Source organism: Palaemon carinicauda, chromosome 4 (assembly GCF_036898095.1).
Source record: "Palaemon carinicauda isolate YSFRI2023 chromosome 4, ASM3689809v2, whole genome shotgun sequence".
Classification (NCBI taxonomy): Eukaryota; Metazoa; Arthropoda; class Malacostraca; order Decapoda; family Palaemonidae; genus Palaemon; species Palaemon carinicauda.
In genome coordinates, this window is record NC_090728.1 from 170,891,818 (window position 1) to 170,907,270 (window position 15,453).

A 15,453-nucleotide genomic window follows, 5' to 3' on the forward strand; every position below is an offset into this window, starting at 1 on the left:
AGTGGATATGAATGTGTTGAGGTGGTTTGGCCATGTTGAGAGAATGGAAAATGGCTGTCTGCTAAAGAAGGTGATGAATGCAAGAGTTGATGGGAGAAGTACAAGAGGAAGGCCAAGGTTTGGGTGGATGAATGGAGTGAAGGAAGCTCTGGGTGATAGGAGGATAGATGTGAGAGAGGCAAGAGAGCATGCTAGAAATAGGAATGAATGGCGAGCGATTGTGACACAGTTCCAGTAGGCCCTGCTGCTTCCTCCGGTGCCTTGGATGTAGCAGCAGTAGGGGATTCAGCTGTATGAAGCTTCATCTGTGGTGAATAATGTGGGAGGTTGGGCTGTGCCACCCTAGCAGTACCAGCCTAACTCTGTTGAGTCCCTTGTCAGGCTGGGAGGAACATAGAGAGGAGACATCCCCTTTTTTGTTTCATTTGTTTGATGTTGGCTACCCCCCAAAATTGGGGGAAGTGCCTTGGTATATGTTTGTATGTATGTACTCATTATTTTTCATAATTCAGACTATCCTTTGCATCCAGATCTTACCAGGCTTTACTACCCACTACGTAACATGGGATATTTAGTTAATTTTAAGTCTTATTTCTTTCATAAGACTCAATACTGCACAGTACAGATATTCCAGAAGTTTTGCTCTTGCTTTGACCCTATTGTGCTACGGTTTTCGTAACCAAATGGTTGAATCTGGGGAACTAAGTTCAAACTTGGAGAAAATACTTTCATGTTTTGCGAATTGACATGTCTATTTGTCATTTATCTGATAATGTTACTTTAGTTATCTTTATATATTATTTTTTTCTTTTTCTTTTAAACTATATTCTCTTCCAGGCTTAAATGCTTTTCTGTTTGGGGACCTTGTGCTTGTAAGATTTTATTTTTCTAAATAGAGTTGCCTAATAATAATAATAATAATAATAATAATAATAATGATGATGATGATGTTCATTTCCCTTTTCCTTTCTATATGGTACATTACAGTATTGTACTTTGTATACTTTCCAATGTTCACTGCATATTACATGTGCCTAAGTAATTTGTAATAATGTATATTCTACTACTGAACTTTGTGCAATTATCATTGAATTTATATCTTTGTTTAAAGTTTTATATGTGGAATTATCACTGAATTTATATATATATATTTTTTTTTTACTTTTATTTACTGTAGTTAGTAAGTTTGCCCTAATTATATCTAGCACATTACTTTTCTCATAAAACCTTCATTGTCTATTCAAATCCTCACATTGATGAACTACTTGATTAATTATTAATTATTTCAAAATCAGCTTAGTCTAGTCTCTTTTGTCTAAGTATACAATATCATGTATTTAGTAAAGTTGACATAATGACCCAAAAGTTTTCTCATTGATGAAAATTTGTATTTCATATGATAATTTTTATTTCAGCCTGATGAGGAGGAAGATCCATATAAGTTTGAAGAAGAAGAATTAGATCGGGCTAGAGAAGAAGCCAAGAAACTGGAGGTAGAACGACAGCGAAAAGCATCTGTCTCATCGTCTGGAGTATCAGATCGCTCTCCACTCAACCATAGCTTTGACTCCGATCGGTCTCCTGCTGCTTTCTCATCTGAAGGAGAACGTTCACCAATGACAAGATCTCCTCATACTCCTGGGTTTGGGTCAAAGCAATTTTCACCAGTGCCCGAGAAATCTCCAAGTGTTCCAGCTTATTCTCCACGGTATGAGTCAGCTTTATCCAAACCATTCCCATCATATGATCCTGAGAAAGGAAAATACCAAGCCAATGGAGCCATTAAAGTGGGCTTTTACCAAGATATGACTGACAAAACTGCAGGGGATAAGGCTGAGAAGAAAGTTACAGAGCAAAAGCCAACCGAGTCACCTGTTTATAGCCCAACTGTGCCATATATGAGTTCATTTTATTCAAGTAAGTCTGAAGCTAGCAAAAAGCAAAAATCTCCTGCTGGGTTTACTAGTTTTTACAGTTCGACAGATTCTAACATTGACAAAGCAAAAACTCCCAATTATTATTCTGCTTCGGCACCAGCCACCCCTACAGATAAGCCGTCCCCGGCCTCTATTAGTGTTGAACCAGCCGATAAACCCAAGCCATATAGTTACTATTATGATCCGACCAAACCACTTACTGACCAGTACAAAAACACTGGCTCAGTTCAATCCACTCAGCCACCGAAAAAACCATCAGGTTATTATAACACACATGAAAGCAACAAAAAGCAGCCTTCGTCATTGTCACCAGCAGGGCAACCAGCTTCATTACCTGGTAGTTTATCCTCTCCAGGACAGGTTGCTATGACACCCCCAACTCCTGACTTACCAAGTAAAACTGAAATGCAACCTCTTAAAAAGAGAGCAGCTATTGATCGTATTAATCAAGATTTCCAGACAAGTCCAAATGTGGTGACCTCTTTGCCTGTTGGAGGAAGTGTGGCTGCTTCTCCTTGGACTGGACAAAAACAAGTAGATGATAGTGTAAGTAGTCACAGCACAGCTCCACCTAATATCACAGTCCCCTTTTCACCTCATTCTTCAAGTTTGCCAGCAACTCTCTCGACGTCTGGCCTGCCAGCAACTCTCTCAACGTCTGGTTTGCCTGCAACTCTCTCAGCGTCTGGTTTGCCTGCAACTCTCTCAGCGTCTGGTTTGCCTGCAACTCTCTCAGCGTCTGGTTTGCCTGCAACTCTCTCAGCATCTGGTTTGCCTGCTTCTGCTTTACCAGCCAATTTGGCAAATTTATCTCAGATAGTTTCACGGATTTCTGAAGCAGAGTCTGGTCGAGTGGTTGCTGAAAAAGATTCTTCAAAGCCTATAGTGGAATCACAGCATAGCTCAGTTGCTACATTCCCTAGTCCTGATGCAAGTGGCATAGTAAAGTCAATTCCTCCCTCTTTGTTTGGTGTAACATCAGGGCAAAACCCAGTACAAAGTCAAGTCATGGATATGGAGCGTACTGTCATAGATCCTGTCAATGATTTAAGTGATATACATCAATCAAATTTATCTGGTCGTGTACAAGCAGCTGATCTTGCCAGACATGGTGATGTTGAGTCTAGGTTACAAGATAGATCTATGCAGCCAAATTATCATCAGCAAATAACAAGTCCACATATGCAAACTCAGCCTGGGTTAGGATCTCCTCAGCAGTTATCAAAACAGTCACAACCATCACAGGCACATAGTGGACCCCAACCTCCTGCAGCCCATCAAAAACCATCTGAGAGTTCAAGACCTTCTAGTCGAGATCTACCACCTGCACATGCGTCTGACAAATCTCATGTCTATTTACAGCAGAAGAGCATGTGGAGTTCAAGTCTCACCACCAGCTTGACCTCTAGTTTGGCATCAACCCTACCATCTAGTATGGTTTCAAGCTTGGTAACAAGTTTAGGGTCTACGTTAGCTACCACATCAGTCATTGCATCTTTACAGAAAATAGGCTCTCTGCCGACAGAGCGTTTAACTCAAGAACGCTTAGCACAGCTTGACCGAGCTGCACAACTAGACCGTGCTGCTTTAGCATCTTTAGCTAGCCGCACTGGGCAAGCAAGCTTATTTTCTCATGAACTGTTACAACGTGGATCTGTTGGAGGAAGCCAAACTCAAGTAGGGAATGGTCCAAGTAGTAGTGGCTCTTCTGGAGGAGGTAGTTCGTCCAGTGTTCCAGTCTCTACTGGTCGCTCAACTTCCAGTTCCAGTAATGCTGCTGGAGGATCGTCAACTCCCTCTGGCAATAGTGTTGACATTGGCATTAGCCGTTCTTATGCTAACATGATGACTGGCCAGTCATCTCCACTCTTTGGACGTGGGGAAGGAGCCCTTACTCCTGGCTCCTTACCACGTCCTTTATCTGGATCATCATCACCATTTTTGCCTCAGTCTCCAGGTTTGAGTGCAGCTCTAGGCCTTCCAGGTGCACCTCGAACACCAACACCTGCTCATCAACAATCTCATCAGAGCCTATCTGGGCTCAGTCAAGGGACTTTCCCATCCTTATCACGTGATCCAAGAGATCCTATTTCACAATCTCATCCATCTCTTCAGATTCCAAGTCTTAACTCAATAGCATCCAGTCAAGCGCAGACACTTAGCCATTTAAATGCTGCCAGTTTAGCCTCTTACTCTGGACGAGATTCTTTAGCATTGATGAATCAAGGAAGCCGCAGTGCACTAGCAAGTGGATTGGTAGATCATACTTCTCAGTTGTATCAGCAGTATCTACAGCAACGACAAGCTCAGGAGGAATTGATATTGAGGTCGGCTGGTGCCCACCCACAGTTGGCAGCACATCAATCCATGATGATTCAGCAAGGGCTGATGAGTGCAGCTGGTTATTCCTCAGGCTACCCTCCATCACTGGGTCTCAGACCCGGCTCCTATCAGGGTATGAACAGACCATGGCTTTGAAGTTGGATACAGCCCACCTGAAAATGTTAAGCCTCCCTCCTATGCTTTTATGGCCCATTAACTAGAACTATAAGTGATTAATTTCATCTTACTCTTGCCCAAGAATTTTAAAAATTTTATTAGGTTTCATTGATGAACCTGGCAGTGCATATCTTACTTTTTTTTTTTTTTTTTTGTTTTTTTTTGCATAAGCCAAGTGCAATAGGGTAAGTTTATTTTTTTTGTTTTTCATATAGAGAGCTATTTTTATATTTACGCATATTAGTATTTATAAAGTATTTTATTTATTTACCAGTTTATATGCCTTTTTATAAGACATATCCTTTTTTAAATGGTTCTGCTTTGTGATCTTATGAAAATAACAAAAATTTATTTTATCCCTGATTTGTATTCCAGATTTGTTTTTACTATTAGACTGGTTACTTTTTACCTGTAATGTATCCTGTTCACACAATTTTAAATTAATGAAGCAGTTAGGGTATCATGCTCTGGCAGGGCATTTGTTTGTAAATGTTTTATTTTATGTAATCATCCTTTAAATCTGTTTATGGGAAGTTCCTACCTCATTCTTTTATTATTTTATGAATGCATATAAATTTTGGGCTTGTTTATGATTCAGATCACATCAATTTTCATGAGCAGGCAGCTTACTTTGTCACAACATAGGGGAAAACTTTACAAAATCTGAAGCTTTGGGTAATAGGTGAATGAAGGAATGAAAACCAGTGTCAAAGCAGCTGATGAAATTGGTATACCTGGTGGGATATTAATGACAGTCATGTTTGTAACCTCATTTCAGTTTTAGAAAAGTTTTGTTGGATACTGTCAGAGGAATTGACTTTTTAGATTTAATTCTGAAAAGACTTGCCAAATTTCTTTTGTACCATGATTTAAGTCCAAGGAGGCTTTAAGCCACATAATTGCCAGTAGAGTGTATTGTGTTAGTTGTCTTGTGAAACAATGTTTATCTTTGTTATGATTGATACAGAAGGTTGCTATTGCATATAATTGGTAAAAATGTACTACACTTAAGTTGAATATATGATACAATTATATTAGAATTACATTCTTTTAAAAAGAAAGTAATCATAAGATGGTTAGGTTGGTGTTATGCATATTATTATATGAGAGAGAGAATGCAAGAGAGAAAGAGAGCGAGAGAGAGAGAGAGAGTGCGAGTGAGCGAGAGAGAGAAAGAGAGAAAATGTATTATGAAAAGGAGATAGAAATTTCATGGAAAAGAAAGTGCAAGCCCGAAAGTCGTGAGCTAGAGGGAGAGACACAAAGTGCGCACACATAATTGGATTTCCCATCCCTCTTTGTATGGGATGCAAACCAACAAGTACAAAACTTGCCTCAAGTTATCAAGTGCTCCTTCATGGAGCCAACTGTTGATGTTTTAAGAAATAGCATTTAAGCGACCAATTGGTCAGGTTTTCAGAGAAGGTTTTCCAATTTTTATTCACAATAGATTTTATTGTGTTGTTTAGAAAATGTTGAATTGTTGTAAAACAAGGTTTTAAGATGTAACTGATGCAGCAACCATACGTTTCATATTGCACTCTTTTCACACTTCCTCTTTTCACACTTCTTTTGTATCATAAGTTTCTGAGGTATTGCATGGAAGTTTTAAATGTATGTTTGGTAGATTATGAGTAACAAGTGGTTTTGTAAATGTTTTCATTGTTGCAAAAGCATAATCTCTAAGCAGATATGCACCCATTCCATTTAAATGGCATTTTGTGTGCCGTGAATGTATCGGGCTGGTTATGAAGTATAGTGAATGGTTATTGTTGTGCAAAGCAGTATTGCTACTTGAAATTAAGAGAAGGTCGAAATTGAGATGTAAGGGTATGTTTTCTCCTTGCTAATTACTTCTTGAGAGATGTCTTCCTAAGAGCTCATATACATGAATAATTAAGAAAAAACAATTCAATGGGTTGAAAATATTGTTACAGTGAATATGATGGTAAGCTAATTTTTGTGTGAAATATCCCAGAAATTTTTTTCATAAATTATTTTGAGAGGAATATTTGGAAAGTAACTTGAATCTTAGATAATTCAAGACAATATTTATACAAAATATATCAGATGTTCAAATTGATTCTAAATTCAAGTAAATATTCATGGTTAGGGCAGCAGTGTTGACGTATTTTCTGGACGTGTAATGTCGATCCTTATATGGAAAAGAGACCTTTTAAAGTTTTATTGAATATGATGGTGCATCACAAGATTTGATTTTTTATTTCACTTCTCTATTTGTCCTATTTTGTTTTAGGTAGATTTATATAAGTCACCCTTTGTTGTATTAGTTTCAGTGGTATACAGTAATGATAAATACAGGGCAATTACAAAATAATTATATGTCCTACTGAAAAAGGATTACAAAGCTAAGTATCGAATATAAAGTATAAACTCAATATTTGCTGAAATACTATCATCATAAAAAAAATATGACGGCTTTCCCTTTATGCGGTAAGATATCAGATAAATTCTCTCCCATTTCCTCGGTCGTATAAATTTTTGCCCTGAACCCCCTGCAGATCAGGGTAAGTCCTGTGGGTCTTGAACTTGCTACTTCCATATCTGCTGATTTTCTTGCATACTACGTGTCGTTTCTTTTCATGAAACTTTAGGTTTTCCGTAATGTCGATTAATTAACAGCAATGCCATCCTAAGAATTGAGGTATGTCCCAGATAGGTTGATCAAAATTAATTTTTTTTTTTTTTTGCAAAATTGTAAAAAGTGAGAACTGATAATTAAAACCGAATTCTATTGTATTTCACTGGAGAAGTTTTCTAACTTTCATGAGCAATTATATAAGTATCAAGTTATTGTTATTAACTATTGTCATTAACCATAGTGGTTATTTTTATTATTGTCATTAGTTATTGTGGTTATTATTGTTATTATTCTTACTATTATTGTTGTTATTTTATTATAATATTAGCTAAGCCATAGGCCCATTTGGAAAATAAGAATACTTTAAGGCTTCAGTAGAGAAAGCAACCCAGTACAGTATTATAAAGAACAACTAGCAGAATGCATCAAACAAAATAAGAAAATTTAAAATGATACTCATATGAGTCTGTCCAACAAAAAGACTTACACCCAGTTCAAATTTCCAAAGTTTCAATACTTCTACCACATGACTTATGGAGGTTATTCTATAATTATGTTGGAGATGGAATAAAACTTACGAAAGGAAAGGCATGGCTGTCAGAGTTACTGTACATGGTGGATGGTATACTTTGGGAAGATCTTAATGCAAAAGATGGTGAGAATAATGAAAAACTTTATGCAGTATGCATAATTAATTAAACAAATTACAATGTCAGAGATGAATACTAAGGTCTGGAAGAAGTTAGATGGAATTAGATTTTATCCAACATTTTAGATGTGATTCAGCTGCTGATAACCAAATTGTTGCACAAAAATTATAACTTCGTAAGAATAGATGGATCGTGAACAAAATTGTAAGAAAAGACATCATAACTGTCATAGCAATCCTCCTCAGAGTTTATGATTGAGTTAGTTAATGTTCTTGGTTTTGAATGAAAATGAAAGAACAGGAACTTTATGAAAAGATTATACTTGTATTATTGGCTCTTCAGTAGTGTGGCTTATCATACTATATTTTCTTATAATAATTGCTTTCTCTATGACATGCTTCGTATTTGCTTGTATTTTATTATTGCAATTTCTGTTAGTTGGAGAGATTTTTCAATAGAATTTCTTGATAAGGAAGTATATTAATGTATGGTTAAGTCCCTTCATTCAGAAAAAAAGGTATTAATAATATTTTATGCATTGTCCCAAAACTTTTTCTTTAGCTAATATACAAGATGGAGGTAGTTTGTTTTGATGATTTTATACCTCTATTCTGTCTTCAAGATGTATAATAGAGAGTAGTTGGTACAGAGCTATAGTGTACTGTACATTCCAGGAAAATAGGGAAATGCTTTTTAAAAGAATTTGTTTATGTTTTATGTAATTTTAGCTATGAATAGTTTTGAAAATTTCATTGTATAAATTGATGAAGGGTTATATAATATTTTGTTTTCCAATACGAAAAACAGTAAATTAGATTAATATGTACTGTACTAAATGCGTTAATGGATCTTTTTATAGTTTGCCATTTCCATACATTTCCAGTATTTCTCCTAATTTTAAACAAAAGCAAATACATATCTCGAGGACATGCTGCCAGTTTTAGACATTTTCATAGTTTTCATTTTTTTTTTATTTTACTATACAGTAATGTGGTTACGTGGACATTGAAGCTTCAGAATTAATTTACTAGATTTGGTTAAAATTACACCTTGTATAAACTTTTAAGTTTACTTTCATGTGTGCAAATAATAGCAGTTCGGTGGTCAGGTCCTTTGAATATAGCTAGGCAAATGTGATGCAAAATCTTGATATTCAAGTAGCCTTACAACATTATTTAAAAGAAACCCGTAGGGGAGGGGCCTTTATGTAACAGTTAGATGTTCTTTGTTTTATATATGCTAACTTTAATCCTCCATCATTTTTTGAATAGGCCAATGGAACATGCAGATTTCTCATCCAAATATTTACCTAGTGATTATAGTTTCATTACCCATGCTGCCATCAAAAACTAATGTCTTATTATTTTTTTCATGTTTTTGTTCAAGTGAAAGCTAATTTATGTGCTGAGCAAGGTTTCAATTTAAGGAGGAGAGTTTAAACTTGGCTTTTTACCAAATGAAAGGTTGAAGGTTCAGTAGTTTTCCAGAAGAAAGGATCCAGAAGGCAGCTTTTGATGGTAATTGGAAGTTTAAAGTTGACTATGAAAGTTTAGTGAATGCTGTGATTTTTTTCATGTGAGTGTTTTTAGGAAGTGATGTACGTAAAATATGTTTAGGACATCTTTACTTGTGTATAGTTTATAATTGTGGAAATCGTTGTTTTTATGTTGAAGTATTAGGCATATTCATCCGGGTAAAGTCTGGAGCAGTTGGTGTTTAGTTTTAAATTTGATATAATTTTCATTTGTAAGTGTTTGTGAGGTATTCCTTCCATTTGTAAGCATTTGTGATAATCATTATTGTATTTTATACCCTACAGAGAATGGTATATTTCAAGTCATTTTTTTGCTCTTTGTGATTGTAATCCTGTTTAGTGGAATGTGTAAGTACAATTTAATAACCAATTTTCACCACAAATGGTAGTATGTGTACAGCACTTATTTGATTTAGTGCCTGACTTATACCTTTAGATATTTGTGTGCATGCTTTTTCTTGTTAAATGAAGTGGTATATTGTATATTTAATGTTTTCAGTTGCATATAAAAGACCTAGTGAAATATCTCAGAAACACTTGGAAATAACATCGATGAAATTTTGTCAACTGTGTCGCACTTTGTTTTCTCAAATGATTTATTCCGTAACAGTATCTTTTGATACTTTTAAACGGAAGAGTTAATGCTAGCTATTTGTTTTTCAGTTTTAAGTGATTTTTTATGATGCATTTTGTTTCAGTTGTATTATTACAAAACAAAAACTTAACGCCAAATCAGTCTCAGGGGTAATAAAAGTTCAGTCCAAAACCTCATTTATTATCAACTAAAACATTACTTTGACTCGCTGAAAAATGTTTTATATATGCGGAATAAACTTTGCTTGAGGCTGTGCAGTATTCTGCTATGATTGAAGCATTATTTCTGTTTTTCACCTACTAGTTTCTGAGTAAACTTTGCTGTACAGCATTCTGCTATGATTGAAGCATACTTTCATTTTTCACTAAATAGTTATCCTTATTCATAATTGCATACTATCTGATTTTTTCAGTGTCAGATGATTTCTTTATTCCATTTCGTTTTTTATGCCTATCGACCGCAAATCTGTTCCTTACTTTTAATTTTTATCTGGCCATTCAATAAATAAATCTTGTAATGGCTGTGTAGTATATAGCTATGATTGAAGATTAATTTTCATATTATATTTTACCTTTGGAAATAACATTCTCACTTGTTATATGTTGAATGATATTAAAGGGACCTGGAATCATATTTAAAGCAAAAACTTTTCATCTTATTTGTGCATCCTAAGCTGATAGCTAAGTTATGAGATGGCCTCATATCATTACAGTAATTTTGAATTGATACTACTTACAGGTTTTTATTTTTGACTATCTTGGAAGAATTTTTATAAACATACTGAAGAGGAAATCACCACTATTCAGGTAGCACGAAAGTCTACACTAGGGCATATAGGTATGCTAAAGATTATTTTGAGAAGAGACTGTAATTGCATGGGTTGTTATCTGTTCGTAGATTTATTACTACTACCATGAATATGGCTTAGTTGAGGACTCTGACTTGAAATACGTTTTGCCCATCTTTTAAAATACTTCTATACTTATTTTATACCTGAATTCCTATGGGTTAGATTAATTGATAATGATAGTTTACTGTCATGTTTGATATAAGCTGTTGCCTATGACAAACGTCTTAAATCAAGAAAAATTTAATTATAACGTAAAGATATTTCTACTTCTCCCTTGGGTTGTTTATGGGTGAACATTCTTTTGCAATTCTTCTTGGCTAAACACATGTGAATTTGTCCTGTTGATTTTTATTGATTAAATTCAGTTAAAACAATATCAAGAGGTAATGCTTTCACACATTTTATAGTCTACATAATCCTACTCATACAGTATTTCTTAGGTAAAAGTGTCTGTTATCTAAATATTCTTTGAGGTCAATTTTGTTTGTAATGATAATATAAATAATAATGATAATAATGACTGGAAATTGCCATTAGGTATTTAGTAGCTTTATTGGTTAATAAATGGGGTTTTATGCCATTTTAATACAAAGTTTAGATTGGAATGATATCAGAAATATTTATTGTAAACTTCCACTTGCTTAGTTAGTGTTATGTGATCATAAATTTTAGAAACACATGTATAGTTAAAATGTTGAATTTATTGTCAGAACCGATGTAGCATGTGATATTGAATCCATTTGAAATGCCTTCATTTACTCTTTTTTGAAATTTAATTTACTTGTATTTCTAGTCTAGACATTGCCATTGATTGAATTTTTATTTGAAAATTTCTGAAAAATATTCCTTATTTTGTATTGAAATCATTGTAATTACTTTCATTTTGCTACATACTTCTTCATAATTCAGATATAACAGTTTGTTATGCTGTTAAAGCCCAGTCCGACATGTATATGAGCTTGATGGTACTCTATGTTCACTTATATTTATCATGTCTGGAGAACATGAAAGTTCTGGCAAATGGCTTATAGAGTACAGTATGTCAAGATGTTAGGAACAGTAAACAACTAGTTAAGGGTCTTTGAAGTACTAAAAGTATCCTCTTGCTATTACTCTCCCTCAATAAATTCCACATTTACAAGAACAGTGTTTTGTGCTAAGAATATAGTTCATTGTTGTGCTTTTCATCATCTTCCCTTCCCGTACCTGTGCAGTTCTCTTTTGACAATTTTTCTGTTTAACCTTAAGAAAGATTTTATTAAAGGAATATATCCATATCATAATCACCATTGTGTATCCTGAGTTCACAGGGATATAAGGATTATATAAGTGATATACTGAGCATAACATTTAGGATCAAGTCATATCTTTGTAATTCAAAATCCAACTTTCTTTGAAGAAAAATCTAGAAAATCTTGATTTTAATGTGAACAGTGTATAAAAGTTGTCATGAAGATTATGTAAGTCATACTTTTCACTGGGTGATCTGGTCACCTTAACAAGAGAAAAATAAGGTTTATGTTAATGTATCTGCCCCGTACCAATGTTTATTAGGTTTCTCAGGAATTTGTTTTCATGGAAATGGTTGACTTAGAGTGATACTTAAGGTTATTAGGTTCTGAATAATCACCTGCTAAAAAGTTGAAGGGTTATTCATGCTTTTTAGGTTAAAGTGAGAATATTGTACAAGTATAAACATTTCTCATGCTTAATTTCTTTGTTGTTCAGTACAGTATTGCCAGTTAAAGAAATACTGGTTACTATGTAGAATTGCATATATTGGACTTGCACTGTCAATAGCTAATATTGAAACTGCCCCTGAGACTGATACGATTTGCTTACTTTAATACTGTATTGTCTTTTTAATAATTGAAATACTTAATTATTTTAAGAATATTGAAACTAAAGTCATCATAAGAAAGTTACATCTATAATATTTTTAAACATAATATATAGGTTGATACCAGAAACATACTGGCAAAGTAAGAAGTGTCTAAAATGTATGAAGATGTCTGATAATGTTGTACTTTTTATTGGTGTGATGGAAATACTGTAGATGGAATAGCAATTGAGGTTACTGTAAGTGGATTACAAATACTGTACAAGTGGCAATTTTTTTTTCAATGTTTAACAAAATAAGTTTCAATATAGGATATGATCTTATACATTGGTTGAGATGGATTTTACATAGACAGGTTTAAGATCACCATTGTTTGCAGATTTATGAACCCAAATATGTGGATAAATAAGTATTGGAAATTTTTATTAATTTGTTTATATTGTGAAAATAGTCTGTCTGTTTTCTTAAGTGTTCAGGTAGGGAATACATTGTTAATCTACACAGTATGGCACTCGTATGAATAAGCTGTGATTGGCATTGAATTACATTCTCCTCATAAGTTTGTAGGACAGGAAATTGGTGTGTATATTGGTAGGTACTAAAGCTCCATCTCTGATGTTTGAAAATATCACATTTTTTAAAAACAATTTGTATATTCTTTACTATATGTAAGTGAATATATGGAGGTTCTTATAATATTGTTTACAAAAACTATAAAAGTTATATCAATGTTTGTGATAGAAGTTCATTTTCTTATGCTTAGACAATATCTGTGAAGATTATGTGAATGCCCAAACCCAATATTGGTTCCTCAAAACAAATTTAAATGCTTTATAAGTTGTTTTTTCTTATTCTGAAAGTACTACACGTATAATGCAGTATATGTAAATGGAAAATCTGGCTTAAAAGACTTTTGTTATATGGGTGAATATGGAGTCATTGTACTACATAATTTGAAAATTATAAAATTTCAAAGATATACAGCATACTGAAGTTATTATTCGGATCAATGATTATTCTCATCACTTTAAGGGTAAAACAAAGTTATAGAATTTAGAAGTGAATCATTTATTACAGCTGGTCTATGAGAATGAAGAAACCATTTACTGTCAATCACAAAGGTAACTTGCATTCTCATAGGCCTCAACACAGAAATTGTTGATGGTTATAGAACCAGCTTTTATTTGTAAATGATTACTCCTTAGTGTAAAGATTTCCTTATTAAGAGCATGTTCTAGTTTTGTACACTTGGAATAATCCAGTTCAGAAGGAGGCCAAGACGGCTGTGAAAATACGTGAAACGATAAGAATTTAGCCTTCTTATAAAGATTGTATTTTCTTGTAGCTGATAATTTCACAAAATTACCCTAAATATGAGGTAGCTTACATTATTGTTCTCTGTATGTAGGAAAATATAGAATATAAGTTTCAAGTTTCCTTCATTAGGTTTGATGTAAAATTTTTATCATATCTCTTGATATGGTATAGGTGAGAAGGAAAACTAATGAGGTGATGCAAGGCCAAGTTAGAAGGTTTATTATGGGTTAGTTGCACTGATGGTAGTGTGAAAGTTGTATGTTAAATGTACAGTAATTTGGTTTGTAGGGAAATTTCTAGACAACTACTAAAGCATAATGAAAAAGGTAAATGATTGGGTTCAAATGTAATACTCCACAGCACTTATTTTCTTTTGAAAATGGTTCATTACAGTAATCTCTACTCTTGGCAGGTTATTGGTCCGCCATACTTGTTACCTGTGGTGTTTAGCCCTAAAGCCGGTTGAATAGAATTTATTTCTTTATATTATAACCTTACATTTAAAGATTTAATCAAAGGGAATTTTTTAATTGGCAAAGAACAAAAATTGTGAGTGTTTTTCATCGTCCAAGGTGATTTTTATTCTTTATATTGTACCCTTTTCTTTATAAGCAACACCTAGCCTAGAAGCATACTGTAGTTTGAATATATACACAGGTAATGTAAATAGATTCCTTAGGCAATGAACTCTTTGAGTTCATGAAAAGTCAAGTTTCCCTACATTTTCACCTCCATAAAACACATTTCTTGTAATCCCTTGTTGATCTGGATAAGGACAGAAAACTATTCCTTATACTGTATGTAAAATTTGATATGGTATACCAAAATTGAGTATATAAGACAATTACAGTACTTTACAGTGCTCTGCTCCTTTTCTGGATCACCGAGACGCCACATCCTGAGTTAAAGTCTGCCCCACTGTTGTACCAATGTACGTTGATAGGTTAATAGATGTGATTTTGGGTTTTTGTTTCCCTAAAACTGTAATAACAAACTTTTTATGCCACAAGCATTACCCCACATTAATTTTAAAAACAAAGAAAAAGTGAGGCATTAATACGTAATTTTGATTTATTCATATTAAAGACAATCAGTAATTCTGGAGTACACTGACTCCACAAGTTATGAAACACTATTGTAAAAGATGTATTATCTTTAAAAGTAATGCAATATCAAGTTTGTGTTGATATCTCTTGATAATTGAAGACTTTTGCAATGAAAATCCACGTTTATTCCCCAAACTAAATTTATCTTTATCACTAATTTACTCTAAAGGTTATCAGTCTTATAAACCTTATACACTGTTACTAATCTTCTAAGATTTGTTTGCCTGTATCTCGGCATTGGTTGAGATGAAAAAATATTTTGAAAGATGTGACAGAATTTAGCCCTTTTTGCTTGCTTCTTATGTTGCACTGTTGAGGAAATTTCTGTCATTTTTTTCTTTTATTTTTCCTTGGCCCTTTGTTTCCATATAAATTTTCCAAAGATTATAATAGTATGGTTTTTCTCATGTAGGATATTATGCCCTGAATGTTAATAGCCTGTAAGTACACCAAACAGTTTTTGTGGTTGGTGCCAAATTCTTTTTCTTCCAAAAACATATACAGAACCATTTTATTGTTGAGT

General features: G+C 33.9%; 1 protein-coding gene across 3 annotated transcripts in view; it reads left to right on the top strand.

Moving 5' to 3' along the window:
• LOC137640186 (uncharacterized) overlaps window positions 1-10,787 on the top strand; it is a 150,094-nt gene extending 139,307 nt beyond the window's left edge. For all 3 annotated transcript variants that reach the window (XM_068372714.1, XM_068372715.1, XM_068372716.1), the window contains one exon: window positions 1,416-10,787. In XM_068372714.1, the coding sequence (XP_068228815.1) occupies window positions 1,416-4,415 (3,000 nt within the window). In that variant the 3' untranslated portion in view covers window positions 4,416-10,787. The remainder of the gene's footprint in view (window positions 1-1,415) is intronic.
• The last annotated feature ends 4,666 nt before the right edge of the window (window positions 10,788-15,453 follow it).